We start from the raw sequence: 15,751 nt of genomic DNA on the forward strand, positions 1-15,751 counted from the left end.
GTATATGTTTTGTATGCATTGCCCTGAAAGAATTCTGCAAACTTTTAATGCAGTACTTTCATATGGCAAAACCATGTAAAATTGAAATTGGGAGAAACAGGTTCTTGGTATCTGCTGGAGAAGAACAGGGGAGTTGAAAAGATCACTGCAATATTGGTGCCATGGATTTCTGCTGCACATATAATTGAGAGGAGGATTTTCTTCCCGATTCCAGGAAAATCTCTGCAGTGCTTACTTGGGCACAGGAGTAAAAGGTCTTTTATGTCAGCCTTATTCAGAACACTACAGTGGCAAAAGTAACTGAGACTGCAATATGAAGTGTTAGGAAGCCCATGGATTTATCAATCTCATGGTTTCTTGCCAACAGGGTCAGAATACATACGTTCTCAGTTGCTGCTGCACGTGTGAATTTCGAACAGCAACAGCAGCCAACCACTGCTGTCACGGCAGTGTGGAAGTACTGTGTTATTCAGCACGGTTTTTACTAGAGGGCAGCAGAGCCTTAGTGAATTAACTGAAGGTCATTTATGTTTGATTTTCCCAGATCTTGAAGAGAGGGTTGGTAACATTTAGAAATCAATTTATTTGTGTGTGCCAGCTCTTTTTTTTTCAATGCTAACCTGGGTGGGATTAGTGACTAGCCGGTTTGTGAAGGCAAGGTTGCACAGATAGAGCATGCGATTCCTGGGCAGACAGTATGAATTATCTCCCTGTATCTGTAATGCATTCCAGACATGTAACGTGCTCAGAACACCACCACCACTGCCAATCTCTGTCAGCCCAGCTCCAGCTCCTAACCGTTTTGCAACTTGTCGTGCAATCATGGGAGGTATCACTAGAAATGCTTGTGATTTGGGGAGAAGGCTTACGGTTTGTTGCCAAGGTGCTGACAAAGGAAACAACATCTTTACAACAGCTGATTTAATGGTTCTCAGGTTGAGTTAAATTAAGTTAAATCCCCAGCCTTCAAACACCCATGTGCTTACCAGAAAAACTGCTGCATCATTGATTACAGTTACAGAAAAACTTTTTAAAGTTGTTGAGGCAAATTTGTTGGTGCCTCAGAGTCTTGATAGTCTTTCCCCTCAGTTCACATATTTTGTCCCATTTTCATGTAATCCTTTGCTGGCAATGCAAGACTGTTAGGACTTGCTATATCCAAAGCCTTTACTGTATTGTATGGGTGGGTCCCGGCCTTAATCGTATCTTATAGAACACAAATCTTGCAGACACGGGCAAGGAGCAGACTTTGGGCTAGGTAAATAGTCCTGATGTCTGTTTTTCAGGGGATGGCAATCTTTCGCCCACAATGCATCTGAAAGTTGTTTGCTACAGGTCTGCCAGAAGCCTCACCTCCCTTATCAGACGAGAGTCGTTGGATGGGGTCTTCCTCCTTTCTCATAGGGGAGAACATGAGCAGAGCTTGCCATTATCACAAAAGATGAAGTCAAGTTCCCTGCATTTGGGGAAATTGCAGGTGTCGGCTCATCCAACATGCCAAGAGACAAAGATGTCTTTTTCTCTCTGAGGCACAGTCTTGAAACAAAATTTACCTGCAGATTTTAATTCTTAGCTTACAATACATAAAACAAATTTGTACCGATGCTTTCCAAAACAGTCATTTCACATTTTCCTTAAGAAAGCATTTACTGAATTAGTCTGCTGAGTTTCTCTTACTTTAAACACCTCTTTGTAGGGTGCTATTGCAGTCAGGACTGTCCATCCCATAACAGCTCCCCCTGGCCAAACCAGACTTAAAGAAGTCCCATCTCTCTTTTAGCAGTTTGCCATGCCTCTGACTACTGAATATGTTAAATAACTCAGTAAATGAATGTTACAACATAGCTCTCATTATCTGAGGTTGAGAAAACATCAGAGTACAGCAGACTGGGAAAGTGCTCCGTGACATTAGAGATGTTTTCCACACTGTATGACTTTAGCAAAGAATATCCATTGAAAAACGAGGTATCCAGAAAAGAAATATGTACAAGCGGTTGCCTGTCTTTGTTGTGCACTGCAAGCGAGTCTTCTTTTTTGTTGTTGCTGCTGCTGTAGATGGTTACGCTCTGCTCTGGGAATCCTCCCATGACCTTGTTTACCCGGAGCTTTCGAAGTCCCCAAATGGCCAAGTATTCTGTCGGGAGAGGAGTGGTGCCACAGAAGGACAGCTTCAAATCCCACACCCTTGTGAAATTGAGGAGCATCTCCAGCATAGAGGTGTCTGTGAACCAAATGGTCAGGTGGCTGCTGTAGGTAGTTTTTTCCATGGTAGAAGGCAGCACCGTTTTGCAATTGCACATCAAGTTTGCCAGGCAGTAATCACAATCACGGATATCTGCCGAGCAGCTGCAGTTGCGAATTGTGTTTTCCTTGGTGAAAATTAGCGTATGGTTCTTCTGACTTCTCACAAAACTGCCAGTGATGTGTGTGCCAAGGAAGCCAGCCAAAATGAGAGCCAGCCAAATGGAGAAAGCAGAGAAGGCTATTGGCTTCATTAGTACTGGTGCCAAGCTGCTAAGTGTCTCCTCCTTTTACTCAGTGAATTATATCACTTGGCTTTACCTACTGAGGAAAAACAATTTCTTTATTATACTAAAGACCACTCAACCCTTAATATTACTTTGCTCTTCCCATTCATTATCTGTCTCATCTATTCAGAGCCATATTGCAGTTTTGCAGGTTGTCCTGCATTAGAAGGGGAGCACAGCTACACTGGTTCCGAAAATGAATTGTGACTTCATGTTTGGGATTCTTCTTCCACTCCTCTTTTGCTCTAAACGGTTTCATCTGCTTATGGGATAGCTTGGACACCCTCTTCTCTATCCAGGTGGCAACTCAGCCTGCCCAGTGTGAAGGTAAGGGCAGGACTCGTCCTGCTCCTTTCTCCTTTCTGCTTTCTCTTTGCCCACTTCCCAGCAGATAGGGGTGGCAAATGACCCAGTTCTCCACTTCACCGAGTAAGGCAGTCTGAGAAGGGCTAAAGACAAATGTTTTTTTCTACACCCGAATTGCTAAGTAAGGGTTGTGATAACCTTCCCCTTAAACTGAGTGGGGGATTCACTGGGCAAAGGGGAAGAGAGAAAGGGTGGTTAAGGGCAGGAGCACTGCTGGGTGCAGCACATATCCTTCTGTGCTTTATGGTATGCTGATAAAACCTGCTTTTGATCCATATGAAGCTACGGCTGCTCCAGTCTTAGCCTGTAAGTTTTGGGGACCAAGGACCATCTCTCACTGTGTCTCTGCACAGCAACTAGCCCCCTTTCATTTACCCTGGCAAAGCAAAGTAGCACCTCCACGCATGCTTCGGACTGGAGCAAGTTTTCATTCCAGGCATGCTCCACCTCAAATGTTTGGGAGCATGTTTGGTGGGCACTCCTGGATTCTCAGCTACCAGCCCTTCGGTTTTCAGAGCTCCTGGCTCTTACCAGGAGCATCTGGATTCTCCTGGCCGGCCTGCTATTAGATGATGGTACAAGAAACAATGCAGAATGCAATTTCTCAACATGAATTAGAATATATTGGAAAGTTTGTCTGATTTGACTATAATTATTTTGAAGCACCAAGAGACATTAGAGCCAAATTTTGACCAAAGGTGGCAGGGCCTAGTGAAGGCAGCAGTAGGGCATGTACTGGGCAGAATTTGGTCCTTAGCATGTGAAAAGATTGATCCATGTCCAGAATGCATGTCCCCAGCACCTCAGAAAACATGGCAATAAACCTACAGTTTTGGAGAAACATACCAGGTAAACAGGAAAATAATAGTATTTATAATAAAACCACAGATTGTTTTTGTCTGTTATTCAGTCTTCCACCATTAGACAATGGAATCTTCTGCTATAAACTTCATGGTCATTTAACAGACAATTAAAGGAAAGTGTCTTTCAGAGCACAAAAGAGTTCTCCTAGTCATTAGCACTATCATATGCGTGGTAGTTTACCAGGTATCTGATTTAGATCAAAATGTTTTAAGCTCAATTCCTGCTGAAAATTCAAATGAGAGTGTTCTTTGACTAATATTAAATAAAAGAAAAAGCTGACAAAACTACATCTTGACAGAATCCACATTTCTCACTTAGAGAGAATACAGTCCTCTGGTCCAACTTTTTTCTTTGAAGTTCAGTCCTCTATCAGTGAATCTGTAGAAACTGTGGTGGTTTGTAAATGACCAGGACTTTGCCATCCATGGGAAAAGAAGAAAAGGGAAAGTTACATGCACTTGGGGGAAAAATTCTGCACTTAAGAAATGGTGGACTCTGGGCCAGACATTACCACCAGATCCTTTCCAGGAATGAGATCTTTAGCTGGTGATAGACAGTTGCATGAAGACATCAGCTCATTGCTTAATAGCAGTCAAAAAGTGATTAAATTGTTAAGGTGTCATAGGAAAATGATGGGAAAAAAGAGACAGTGCTGTCGAGCTACTGCATAAATCACTTGTTTGCTGACACCTGCCTGTTGTGTGCAGTTCAGATCCCACCATTTCAGAAAGGACGCCACAAGACTGGCGTTCAGAGAAGAGCAACAAGAGTGACAAGATATGGAAGGGCTTCCCTTGAAGTAAGGTGGGACTAGGTAAGGTAGGACTCTAGGTGGGAAAAGAGATGGTTGAGGCAGGATATGGTGGTGGCCTGTAACAGCACAAATATCATAGATATGGTGGGCGAAGAACAGGTTTTCACTGCTTCTTCCAAGAACAAGAGGAAGACATCTCAAATAAAACCAGTAGGGTCACAGCTGACTTGTTGATCCTTAGCAAAGGATGTTGGGGACACCAAAAGTTTTCACAAATTCAAGACAGGATAAGTTCAGTGAGGAGAAGGCCACTGCTGTCATCATGTACGCAAGCACCACACCTGGCTACAGAAGGCCCTGTGCTGAAAATAGTTGGAGGCAAAGAAAGTTATAGCAGTAAGTATCCCATGTTCTTGCCCTGTTCAAAATCTCTCCTATGGACCTTCTTACAGCTGCACATGGAGATGGCTACTTGACTAGACGGATCTTTGGTCTGACAGATTATGGCCATTCTTATACAAGACCTATATAGTGTGAATGTACACAAACTGTAAATGACTCAAATGTGATTTAATTTTGTATGTACTCCCTGAATTTAGTATGTTGTTTTCTTAAGTGAAGGATACAGACATTTTAATGCTTAAATATTTAATCCATGTTGTGGAACATATCAGAAATACCAGTCCAACTGTTAGCTAATGTTTAACTTCAAAGGTCAGACTTATCCAAGCTGTAGCTGTTCTGGTATCATTACTGCTAGATTAATTTTGTCTCCAGTATCTAAGCGTCTAATCATGCATTACAATGAAAATCCTATTACTAAACCTCCACACTGTGCTCATTTTCTCAGCTCTTAACCATGGCTAGCAGTTGTTATAAATCAGAAATCTGTAATATCACCACTGTTTCACAACTGAATGAAATTATTTGGATTTATCTGCTTTGGAGCTGGAGGTACCTGAAGAGTGGATAACTTTTAGTTCTTTACTAGCTTGCAGCCCACCAAAGAAAATTCTCTTCCAAGTTTAGCTTAGCTGATAGCATTTGGGCTCCGTCCATCAAAATCCAAACAAAAATCTAAATCTTGGCATTCCAGGAAATGTTATCTCCAGAAATACTTGCTATCTTCTGCTCCCTGCAACACAGAAACATTCCTATCAATTCAGTTCTTGGTATTTAGTTTCTGTGAGGCTTCGGTGAGTGATACACAAGCAGTGAAATATATGTTGCAGGTTGTCTGTCCGTGGTGTGTCAAAGTCACCTGCAATGCACCTTTACTTAAGCTACCAATTATCTACAGAAAAAATGTGCATTATATGGCTCTTAATCAAATTACTTTGCTGTCTGCACTGGTAAAGGCTTGGAAAAAGGTTGGCTTTAATTTTTAGGGGTGGGGAGAGCTGCCTTGCAGGGAAGAAATGAGTTAAAACATAGATAAAACTTAACTGCACTAGCTTGATGACTCTGAGTTGTATCTTCTTGAATTATTACTGCTGTCAAGGCACTGTTAGGAGAGAAGGGGGTCACAACTTAGCAAGAGGTTGTTTTCACTAGAAGTCCGGGGAGAGGTCTTTAGCTTGTCTTCTCTGGGGGTGGCTCAGAAGAGTCTGAGTTTCAGTGAGGAAGATAAATAAAGAATGTGAAGCAAAAGTTGCAGACATGGCAGTTGAGGGACAGGACTTTGCCAGGGTATAAGATGTAGAGAGAAGAGGATCAAACAAGAGCATGGGTCTGAAAAACAGGGCCAGGGCCTGAATGTATGCACCCACAGGATGACGTCTCTTGTTATTATGAAGTAACACGGTTGAGGTGATCTGAGTTTAATCATTGAAAGGACTGAAACACAGAATTGTTAATGTTTGGGTTTTGTTTGGTTTTTTTTTTTTAATTTCGTGCGTTGATGTCATGGTGAGCTACACAAAGAATAACCCCTTTGTCTCTCAGAAAGTATTTTTGATGTTGCAAAAGCTGACAGTTATTTTCAAAAATCTTCCTCCGTTGCAGAGATTCCTTATATTGCTTGTAATTGTATTTTTGATTGCTTGTATTGCTAATATGCCTCCAGTAGGGCTCTTGGAGATATACAACAGCCCTTTGTTGAGATATTGCCATTAAGCTGAAAGAAAATAAGGGGTGATTCTCTTGCCTGTTGTGGGTCTGTGTTCTCCATCATCTTCAAATTCACAAAGAACGACAGAGTATCTTCAGGAAACTGGAGAATTTGGGCTGTGGGTTACATCTCTCCACCATGGTCTCTCTCGGAGCGTTACCCACTCCCCTTAACAGAGATAATTTATCCACTGAGCTCACTAAAATATTTTTGATGTAACCTATAGAAACCCAAAGAATGCATCAGATCATGCTGAGATCAGAATTTCCATACAATTTTCTAGGGAAAATTGGTGGCTATGCCTCTTTCTCTTTCCTAATTTTCAAATCAAGCTTAGCTAGACTTCCAATATAATCAGTATATATCCAGAGACAAAGCAACAGTCTCATCATGTGCATTTAATATGCATGTGCTCAACTAGTTCTGCAGCCTTTTTCCTTGATTATGGCTAGGAGACAGCATTTCAGTGATAAAACAACCCAACAGACTGAGTCTATGTCTTACTGTCCTACTGTGCTACCAACTTTGACAAAAGGAAGCTTATCATATAGTTATGAAGAAAACATCTATGGGTGCTGTTTCTACTTAAAACTTTTTAAGTCTATAGCTATGTAATGACTCATCCACCTGACACAATGGATTTTACGACTGGTTTCTAGAAACCATTTGACATTTCCTTGCATAACAAAGCATAGCAGGTATCGCAGTCCTATAAAAATCATATAAGCATTTTTCAGCTTTCCAGTTTGTACTAGAAGATTGCTGAACTCAGGAAATTAGAATGGTAGTTCAAATCTGAACTTGGCAAATGGTACTCACAGCTAGGTAACCAAAACCTACTTGCTTTTATATATCTGTTCTGCTGCAAATAATAACTCCTTTGCCTAAAGAAGCTCAAGCTAAGAAGGAGCTGGCCTGCTTTTTATTTCCATGTAATTGTTCATTTCAGCTGTTTTAGACAGTCATTCTTGTCCAACCTTATACCCAATGTTCATCAGTTCTTGCAAGTGGCTGGAGTAATAAAAATGGTAACATAACTTCATACCAGAAGTGATTGAAGTTATTAATTAACGAGTTGCAGTGAGCTGATTGATAAATACATTTTGATTAAACACAGAGTGGCTCTGTAGCCTAAATGTGGTATGTGCTACAGGAGTCTTGTGCTATTGCTGAAGGCTTGGTTTAAACTTTCAGGTAGCGTCTAGAGCTCTACCAGGCTGCAAGATGACCTCCAGCAGAAGTAATACTGCCTTGGGCTCATCTCTGTCCAATGCAGCAAAGAAATAATTTGTCCAAACCAATGGTGGTTTATTCTAACAACATGGTTTCGTCATGGTGATATTATTTCTAACAACATCCCAAACAACCATGTTTCAAATGAGGCATAGGTGGGGTGTAATAACATGCCCTTCACTCAACTGCACTGATACTTTTTCTAAGTTAGTCTCATACAGTCAGCTAACAATTACACAGTGTTTGTAAGTGTGTGCTGTGATTGCAACGTTTCCTTTTACCAGTTACCAGTCAGTTTTTGTTACAGCTGCAACCTTCAACAAATCCACCTCCTGCACAGGTAAATTGGAGGTAAAGTCTACTTTCCTCCCCTTTCCATCTTTATGTGGTCCGGTTTTGGAAATACAATTAGAAGTCAAAAAAACAAGAAGCGAGTAAAACTGGTAGATAAATTGCTGAGTCATACGCCCCACACTGCCTTGCTGTCCAGAGTCACAATGTAGTAAGCATTTAGTGTTTGAGAATGAAGTAAAAAATTAAATCAGTGTATGAGAACGACTCAATGCCTTGAATAGTAATTCGACTGTATTGCCCCAGAGGTCTTTTCTTATGCCTGCTTTTTCTTATGCCGGGGTAAGCAGTCACCCAACTTTACCGAGCACTGGTAGAGTACCACTAGCCTGTGGGAATTACTGATAGTTGATCCAGTTCTCCTTCAAAGAGCTGTCAGCCGTTTCCCAGTGGATACCTGCCAATTACAGCATTTAAAACACCTCAGAAAGATTTTGAAGTGTGGATTTTGGTTTCTATGAATTGAAGAGATACCTCAGTTCGTGTATTGGAAGGCAAAGGTTCAGCAATTACAAAAAGAATACTGATAGAAACTCTGCCACTGCAAGGGCTTTCTGGGAAAGAGGGAGTTGAAAGTGGGATATGTTCAAGATCAAGAGATTCTTAATTGGCCTGAAGATGTTAATCATCATCTTCTTGATCTTCATCTGGCATTTAAGCTTCCTGCAGTCTAAAGCTACCGTCTGGTTTTCCTCATAGACTCTGTTAGAAAAGTCTTCCTTGTCATTGAGGGGAAGCTCTTGCATCTTCCCAAATTGGAGGGCTTTTTTTTATTACCAGGTCTGTTTAGCTGAATACTTCGAGAACAGTGAAGAAGGGTCATCACCAAAAGAAACTCCATAACAACTACCTAAGTCTGTAGTAAAGCATGTCTATGAGTACCTGGACGCAGTACCTAAACCCCAGACCACAGACTCGGCAGATGCAGGTGGATGAGGAAACCACAGCAGCCTGTGTGGTGGAACAAGGAGGTAGCTGTGGGTGGAGGAGGCAGCTGTAGAGAGAAGAAAGGGGAAAGGTGGTGATAAGAGGCTTGGTGGAGGAGAGGCAAATGCTGCCCGGAGATAGGATGGAGGAATGAAGGAGAAGTAAAGAGTAGGAAGCCTTCCTCAACAAATCAGGAAGCTCTTTAATAGGGCAGGACAGTGTACAGAAAGAGTACAAAACTGAGGTCCTGGGGCAGGTTTTTTGCTAACTTTACAAACATGTCTTGACAGGAAGTAACAGAAGAAGAACAGCATTTCTCTAGAAGAGCCGTCCATTCTGCTTCTACTTTGGCTTCTGATTTGTGTGGTTTGCATCCAATCCAATATTTGTTGTTCAGTAAAGAGTTGTTCCTTCCATGCAAAAACTGGAGAAAAACTAGATCCCAGCAGCTGCCTTGGAGTCCCTCCAGCCTGCAGTGCTGGCCTGGGGAAGGGTAAGGCAGCCACCACTTTGGAGCTGGGATCTCTGCATTAGGGAGGGGAGAAGAAAAGCTTCATTCTCTGCTTAGCAGCAAACAAAAATCCTAATTATTTTAGGGAAATTTTACTTGCTTCCAGTAGCAATAACCTGCTTCTGAAAAAAACAGCTGTGAGTGATCTAAATATAGCAAATAATCTTTCATTTTTGTCCTGAGTGGGAGGCCTTTCAAGTGAGAATCAGATGAGACAGATACCAGCAGAAAATTGTTCCAGTCTGAGGACTTCAGCCATCCATGTTTTTAGATGTGTATCCTCTTTCCAGAATTGAAACCCCTGTTTTATTACTTTTTATCCCAAAAGTTTTCTAGTATGAGATTCCATCCCTGCTCCATTTTCTTCACAGGTTTTGATAGCTAAAGGAGATTTTCCATGCTTATTTAGTAATAGTGTCATTTCAAGTTTCTGAATTTGCTTTGATCATTCCCCCCCCCCCCTTTTTTTCTTTTTTTTTGCTACTTGCAGATCTGTGTATTAGGAAAACTGCAAAAAAGCAATAAAAAGCCTTTGACTGTTTTGTGAGAATGCTACTGTCTCAAGGAAAGCTAATCCTATTCAATGGAAGTCCCAAGCCTATACAATTAATTTCTTCACAGGGTGCTTTCTTCCATTTTCTATTCATAAAAAAACCTAATTAAAACCCCTCATTGATCACTTGTGTTAACATGTGCGTATGTGAAAGTGCTGTATTAAGCAAAGAGGAGCTTAAATCCATATAATCTTGTGCAGCTTGAGTAATGTACACAGGATGAATACCAAAACCACCCAATTTAGATCAAAATAGCATGAAAGGCTGGACAACGCCAAAAGCATTTAGAAGGACTATGAACACTGCCTCTTTCTTTGCCTGTTTGCATGCAGGTATGGGAGGGGTGTGTAAAAAAATACATTTCAGAGTGAAGGTGGCAGCAAGGAGGTAGGTAGAGCAGTTTAACTGGGCTGATCTCAGTGGGGCCAATGCATTACTCGCCTGCTGTGCAGCAACCTCAAAAGGGAGACGGGGAAGAGGAGCACAGATGATGTCCTGCTACTCTAAGGAGCAAAGCACGCTCCAGGCTCACCTTCATCTGACCTGTAAAATGTTTGTTGAAAAAGGGATTTTGAAAGGCTGCGCAGGGCTACTGTTGGGTGACTGTGCTGTGTTCGCATCATAACTAACTGGAGGTTTTTGAAGTGCAATTTCTTTGGCATTTGAAAGAGTAAACTGAACTCTTTTTTTTTTTTTTTGGCTCAAAGATAATGCTTACAATTTGCTTGAAAGCCTATCGGATCTTCTGGAAAAAACAATTTTATTGTTAAATTGTAACTAAAAAAACCCCCATCTCTGGTTTGCAGAGTGGTGTGTACACGAGAAAGGGTGAGGTTAGCTTTTAATATCTGCTGAACTAAGAAGATGTTAAAATACAAGATCACAGGAAAATGTAAAGGGTTATATAAAATGCAAAGAGTCACTCCCTTAAGTCTAGTCTGAGTTTTCACCCAGAGTACCTACATTATCTGCCCAGAAAGCTCTAGGGAGGCTCAGGCCTTGAGGGAAACAAAATGCTTCATTTGACCTTTTTACTGTGTGGGAGTTTCAGGATTTCCCTAAGTGGGCTGATGGCAGAGAGAGAGGTATTTTGTTTTCCATCTCTTTGTTTAAACAATTACCATATTTATTTACTTACTCCACAGATAAAAGTAGGAAAATAACTTTGTGATAAAAGCTGACGTTCTACAGACTTCCAGGCTGCAGCGTGATCCATGATTGTTGTCAGTAACTTGAAAATTGTATTTGCATTTGCTTGTGCAGTAAAAGTCCGGGCTCCTACCATTAGGCTGAGCAGCCAGTGCTGTAGCGGTGGTGCTGTCAAGTGTAGCAGAACAAATTCCTTCCCAGCATGACAAAAATGCAAGATAAAATAGGCACTTCCGTTGCATTGAACTTGAACAACACAGAGACTCTTAAAAGTGTTCCTGTATGGGTATTTTGGTATTCAGATGTACACAGACTCTGGCACAGACAATTCATCTAAAAACACCTCTGCAAAACTGTCAGGGCTGTCCATCCCATGCAAAGCTTCTGTCTGTACTGGAGGCAGATGTTACAGCGGGGAAAGTTGTGACATTTAACTGCAGGGAGGCAGATTAATAGCAGAAAACTCAAGGGAAAGGAGGAAGTCTTGTCCTCCCAAAGAATTAGGAGTGGTGATACCTCCCTTTTTTCCCTGGATAATGGTCACCCTCGGCAGGTCACAGCCTGATTATTCCCAACCCTGAGAGAGTAGAAGGGGTGCATGTGTAAGGCCTTCATTTTCATGCGCCGCTTCACACATGCAGTCTGCACTTTTCCTGATAAAGAGTGGGGGACCAAGATGAGTGGCAGGATTTGCATTGCCAGAACGGAGCTGGAGCTATTCCGGCTTGGAGGTGTGCACAAGGCTGACACACACTGGGCTGGGTATTCACCTTTGAATTGCATCAGGATAAGCATTTACATAAATGAAAAGTGAGAAGAAAGTGGTATAAAGCTTTACCAGCTTGGGAGGAGAGCACTGTTCTTCACAGCTTTACAAAGCAGTAGCAGATCAAACATACCTTACCCACTTAAGCACCATAGGCAGGATTTGTCATTACACCTGTGTAAACTGGATTGAAAACAGTGGTATAAACCTGATCTAATAAAATGGAAAATCAGAATTTTATTTCTAGCAGTGCCATTATGGTGGTGTGCCTCCATCCTGCTTCCTAGTGCAACCTATGACTACAAGTCCATTTTCTATTCAGTGGTTATGAAGTGCTTTAAGAGTCTCAGAGGGAAGGCATTATGGAAAAATAAGTTTCTTCCTGTTGCTGTCTAACCAGGCAGCTATTCCAGTCTGTTGGCTCTTTGATATTTGTCTGCAGTGCCTTCTGCAGCTTTCAAATAATAGAAGCACTAGTGGCTTGAACTCTTGTCCTGATGCTTATGAGAGAGCCCTGTACCACAAAGGTGTCAGGAATACAAAATCATGCCCTGGCTTTGTGTTAAAGAGAGGCCCCAGAGTACACAGTTGTATGTTGCACTGTGAAAAGATATTACTTCTACTCTAAATGATCGATTAGTACTTTTCAATAACTTCCTTGTTAGCTTCTTGAACGATCTAGACTTTTGCCTTCCAGTAGACTAATTTTATTTATTTTTGTAAAAGAGAAGCTTTAGCAAATACAATTTCCTTCAGTACTGGTGCTGACTCTGAATGCGCTGAACGTATGTAAGCTACAATGTTAGGGGGCTTGTGCTTCCTGTGATTTGAAGTCTGAGTATTAAAAAAAAAAAGTGCATACACATGTAAGGGTGAATTTGTATACTCACGAATGCACAAGTGCATCACATTTTCATACAAGTACTTTTTAAATTGTAAGGTATGTGCAATCAAATCCCTGTTTATTCATCTGTCCTGAGAAAGGGACACCTTCTGGGACATCAGGTGTTCCAAGGATGAGTGGTCAGCACCGCCTGAAAACCAGAGTTATCCCTGGTGGCTCAAGCAGAGCACTTGAACACTGAGGTACTGAAATTAATTTTAAAACCACTTTCTGAAGTTCTAATATTTTTATGTTGAACTAACTACTCCCTGGAGTAAGGGTACTTACACTGAATGAACTTTAAGAAAGAAAGCCTGACTGGAACTTTTTTGTTATTATTTCCCAGTGCCCTTTCTAACCTGACCTGGACAAAAGTTCAAGTTAAGCATTACACCACATTAAAGATTTGCCAAACCCAAAACAAAATGCTTACTTCATGAATGAAAATGGTATAAAAAGCGTACTTTAATGCTTTATTTTCTATTGTCCAAATCCTAAATTAAGAATAAAAATATGTGAGAGGAGAAAGCTGCATGACAGAAAGCTGTAATGAAATATTAATGGTCACTAAGCAGCTGGAGACTGAAACTCTGGAGTAGGGCCTCCTGGTACCGGGTATCTCAGCTCCCGGTCACTCACTTGTGTAGTGGATGTTGTCATTGCCATTGAGACTCTAGAGCTATATAGAGACGGTATATTTACTTTGTTTTGTCCTTACTGTATCACTGGCTTGATTTATAAATGAAATGGCACAATAAAACACACGTCCAAGCTATTCTTTCCCCGATCCTCCTCTTCCAGTGTTCTTCTCAAGGCAGTTTTAACTGAATAAAATGACTCAAGTCCTGTCAGCTGGAGTAATTCCCACCAACATTTCTACCACCTTTAAAGATTTGCCTAAAGAAGTATTTGCAAAATGGAGCAAAATCGTTCCACCGTTCTTTGTGGTTATTATTCATAGAGCTATTAATTATTATCTAAGCCATACAGATACAGCATATAAACAATTGCAACATATGAAAGACAAACTTTGCAGAATCTATTATTTCACCATGATTACAAAACAACAAATCTGAAAAAAAATACCTGCCAGGAACAGAGTTACTGGCAAGTGCTGGGAGAGAAACAGCCTCATTCATAAAAATACAAGCTATTAAACGTTCCTCTGTTATTTAAGCCCCCCTTTTAGAGCCAAAACAAAGACGGTGACTTACTCTTTCTCCGGATGCCGGCAGATGGGTTCGTCACCGCCTGGCTTCCCGCTTGGCTGAGCTTGCTGAGGCAGGGATGCTCGGCTGTGGCTGGGAGTAGGGTCAGCCTGCGGGGCAGGCGGCAGTACCTCCTTTCCCACTCGCTGCTGCTCTTTTATGTTTCTGGTGGCCAGCAACCCATGCTGTTCCCCTGACAACCGGGAGAGCGGTCCAAGGTCTACCCCTATCATTAACACCACAGCGGGAGGATCCCCACCTGCCTGTATTACCTCTGCTCCCACACTGTTGGGTGTGCTGTCGTATACCAGGGGCTTGCCTGGAAATGCTTAGAGGTGACTGACGGCCTCCCTGCTTGCTCTGAGAGGGGAGCTGGGGTGTAACTGAGCAGTGGGAGCTGGTGACCCATGTTCGCAGAGGGATGGCCAGCCTGGTGCTCAGGGAGGGAGGCAGGACCTCCAGAGTGCTGTGCTCCCCTCCTGACACTGCACTGGCCCTCCACCTGGGGAGCCCCATGACCATCCCCACGGGACACATGCTGCTGTGCCCACTTTCTGTGGTCTTTGTGTGTAGGCTTAAAACAGAAAACCCCCAGGTCTGGTTTGAAAGCCTGCTCGCCCAACTGGAAGGAGTAACTGTAAATTTTGAGTGACAACTTAGCAGAGGCACAACATGGCTCTCAATCATGGCTCAAATGGTGCAGATGCTTCTCCATGATCCAACATGAAAAACAACATCTTTGTGGCATGTTTTACAAGACTATTACCACGGGTGAGTACCTACCAAAAGCTAGAATCTCTACAGCTAGCCTGGTACTAACTAACCTGAATAACCAGCAGGATTATTTGTTAAGGACAGGCCAGTCATAAGCAGCTTCACAAGGAAATGCAGTAGAAGCATCCTAAAAAAAACATGAGGCAACATGCTGCGGGGCAAAGGGACTCCAGCAGGGCACCTGCAGGGAACGCAGAGTAAGAATTCCTGTGATTCAAATTAAAAGATATTTGCTGCTTTTTCAAAAATGCCTAGCCTTTACATGCCTAGGAACCCTCTGGGAACTGCTGATGCTGTTACCTCAGTAAGGGCATTTGGTCAAAGCCAGGAGTTAGACTGTCATTTAGGCCCAGTTCAGGGAAGTGCTTGGGCATTTTATTGCCACTGAAACCAACGGAAGTTAGACACTAAAATGCTGCTGTGATTCAAGCCCTACCTACTAATTTACAAGATGTATTGCATGTGCAAATGTAAAGGAAAAAACCCAACCAATTATACTATAGATATTTTTGGCAAGTTGTCTGATTTGTGAATTTGGGATTTGTGACTGTACTGTTTTATTCCTGGAAGAGCTGGTCCATGAGAGACTTCAGTCCCCTCTTGACGTTATTCGGAGTTGAAGGAGCAGTGTTTCATTCTCTGCCCATCAGAGGTCCATTCAGATGCCTGAATTCCTGGGACGCCCATTCAGCTCCTGAAGGAGAGGTGCTCTGGAGAACCCTGTTTTGTAATAAATGCATGGGCTGCACATCAGGCAAATATGAGGAATGCAT

The 15,751-nt window shown here is 42.1% G+C and overlaps 1 protein-coding gene across 2 annotated transcripts; it reads right to left on the minus strand.

The window, feature by feature from the left end:
• Positions 1-466: 466 nt before the first annotated feature.
• EPCIP (exosomal polycystin 1 interacting protein) lies at positions 467-14,452 on the minus strand. Of its 2 annotated transcripts, XM_064467044.1 has the most exons (3): positions 14,211-14,452; positions 5,471-5,647; positions 467-2,565 (listed from the first exon to the last, which is right to left on the minus strand). In XM_064467044.1, exon 3 carries the CDS (start codon positions 2,493-2,495, stop codon positions 1,821-1,823), a length of 675 nt encoding a protein of 224 aa, XP_064323114.1. In that variant the 5' UTR covers positions 2,496-2,565; positions 5,471-5,647; positions 14,211-14,452; the 3' UTR covers positions 467-1,820. The 2 variants fall into 2 exon arrangements, with proteins under 2 accessions (XP_064323114.1, XP_064323188.1); XM_064467118.1 differs by lacking the exon at positions 5,471-5,647.
• Between the last annotated feature and the right edge of the window lie 1,299 nt (positions 14,453-15,751).

This window comes from Phalacrocorax carbo, chromosome 1 (assembly GCF_963921805.1).
Source record: "Phalacrocorax carbo chromosome 1, bPhaCar2.1, whole genome shotgun sequence".
Taxonomy (NCBI): Eukaryota; Metazoa; Chordata; class Aves; order Suliformes; family Phalacrocoracidae; genus Phalacrocorax; species Phalacrocorax carbo.

Excerpts from the sequence above, each read along its gene's own strand:
- EPCIP (XM_064467118.1), bottom strand. The coding sequence starts at position 2,495 with ATGAAGCCAATAGCCTTCTCTGCTTTCTCCATTTGGCTGGCTCTCATT.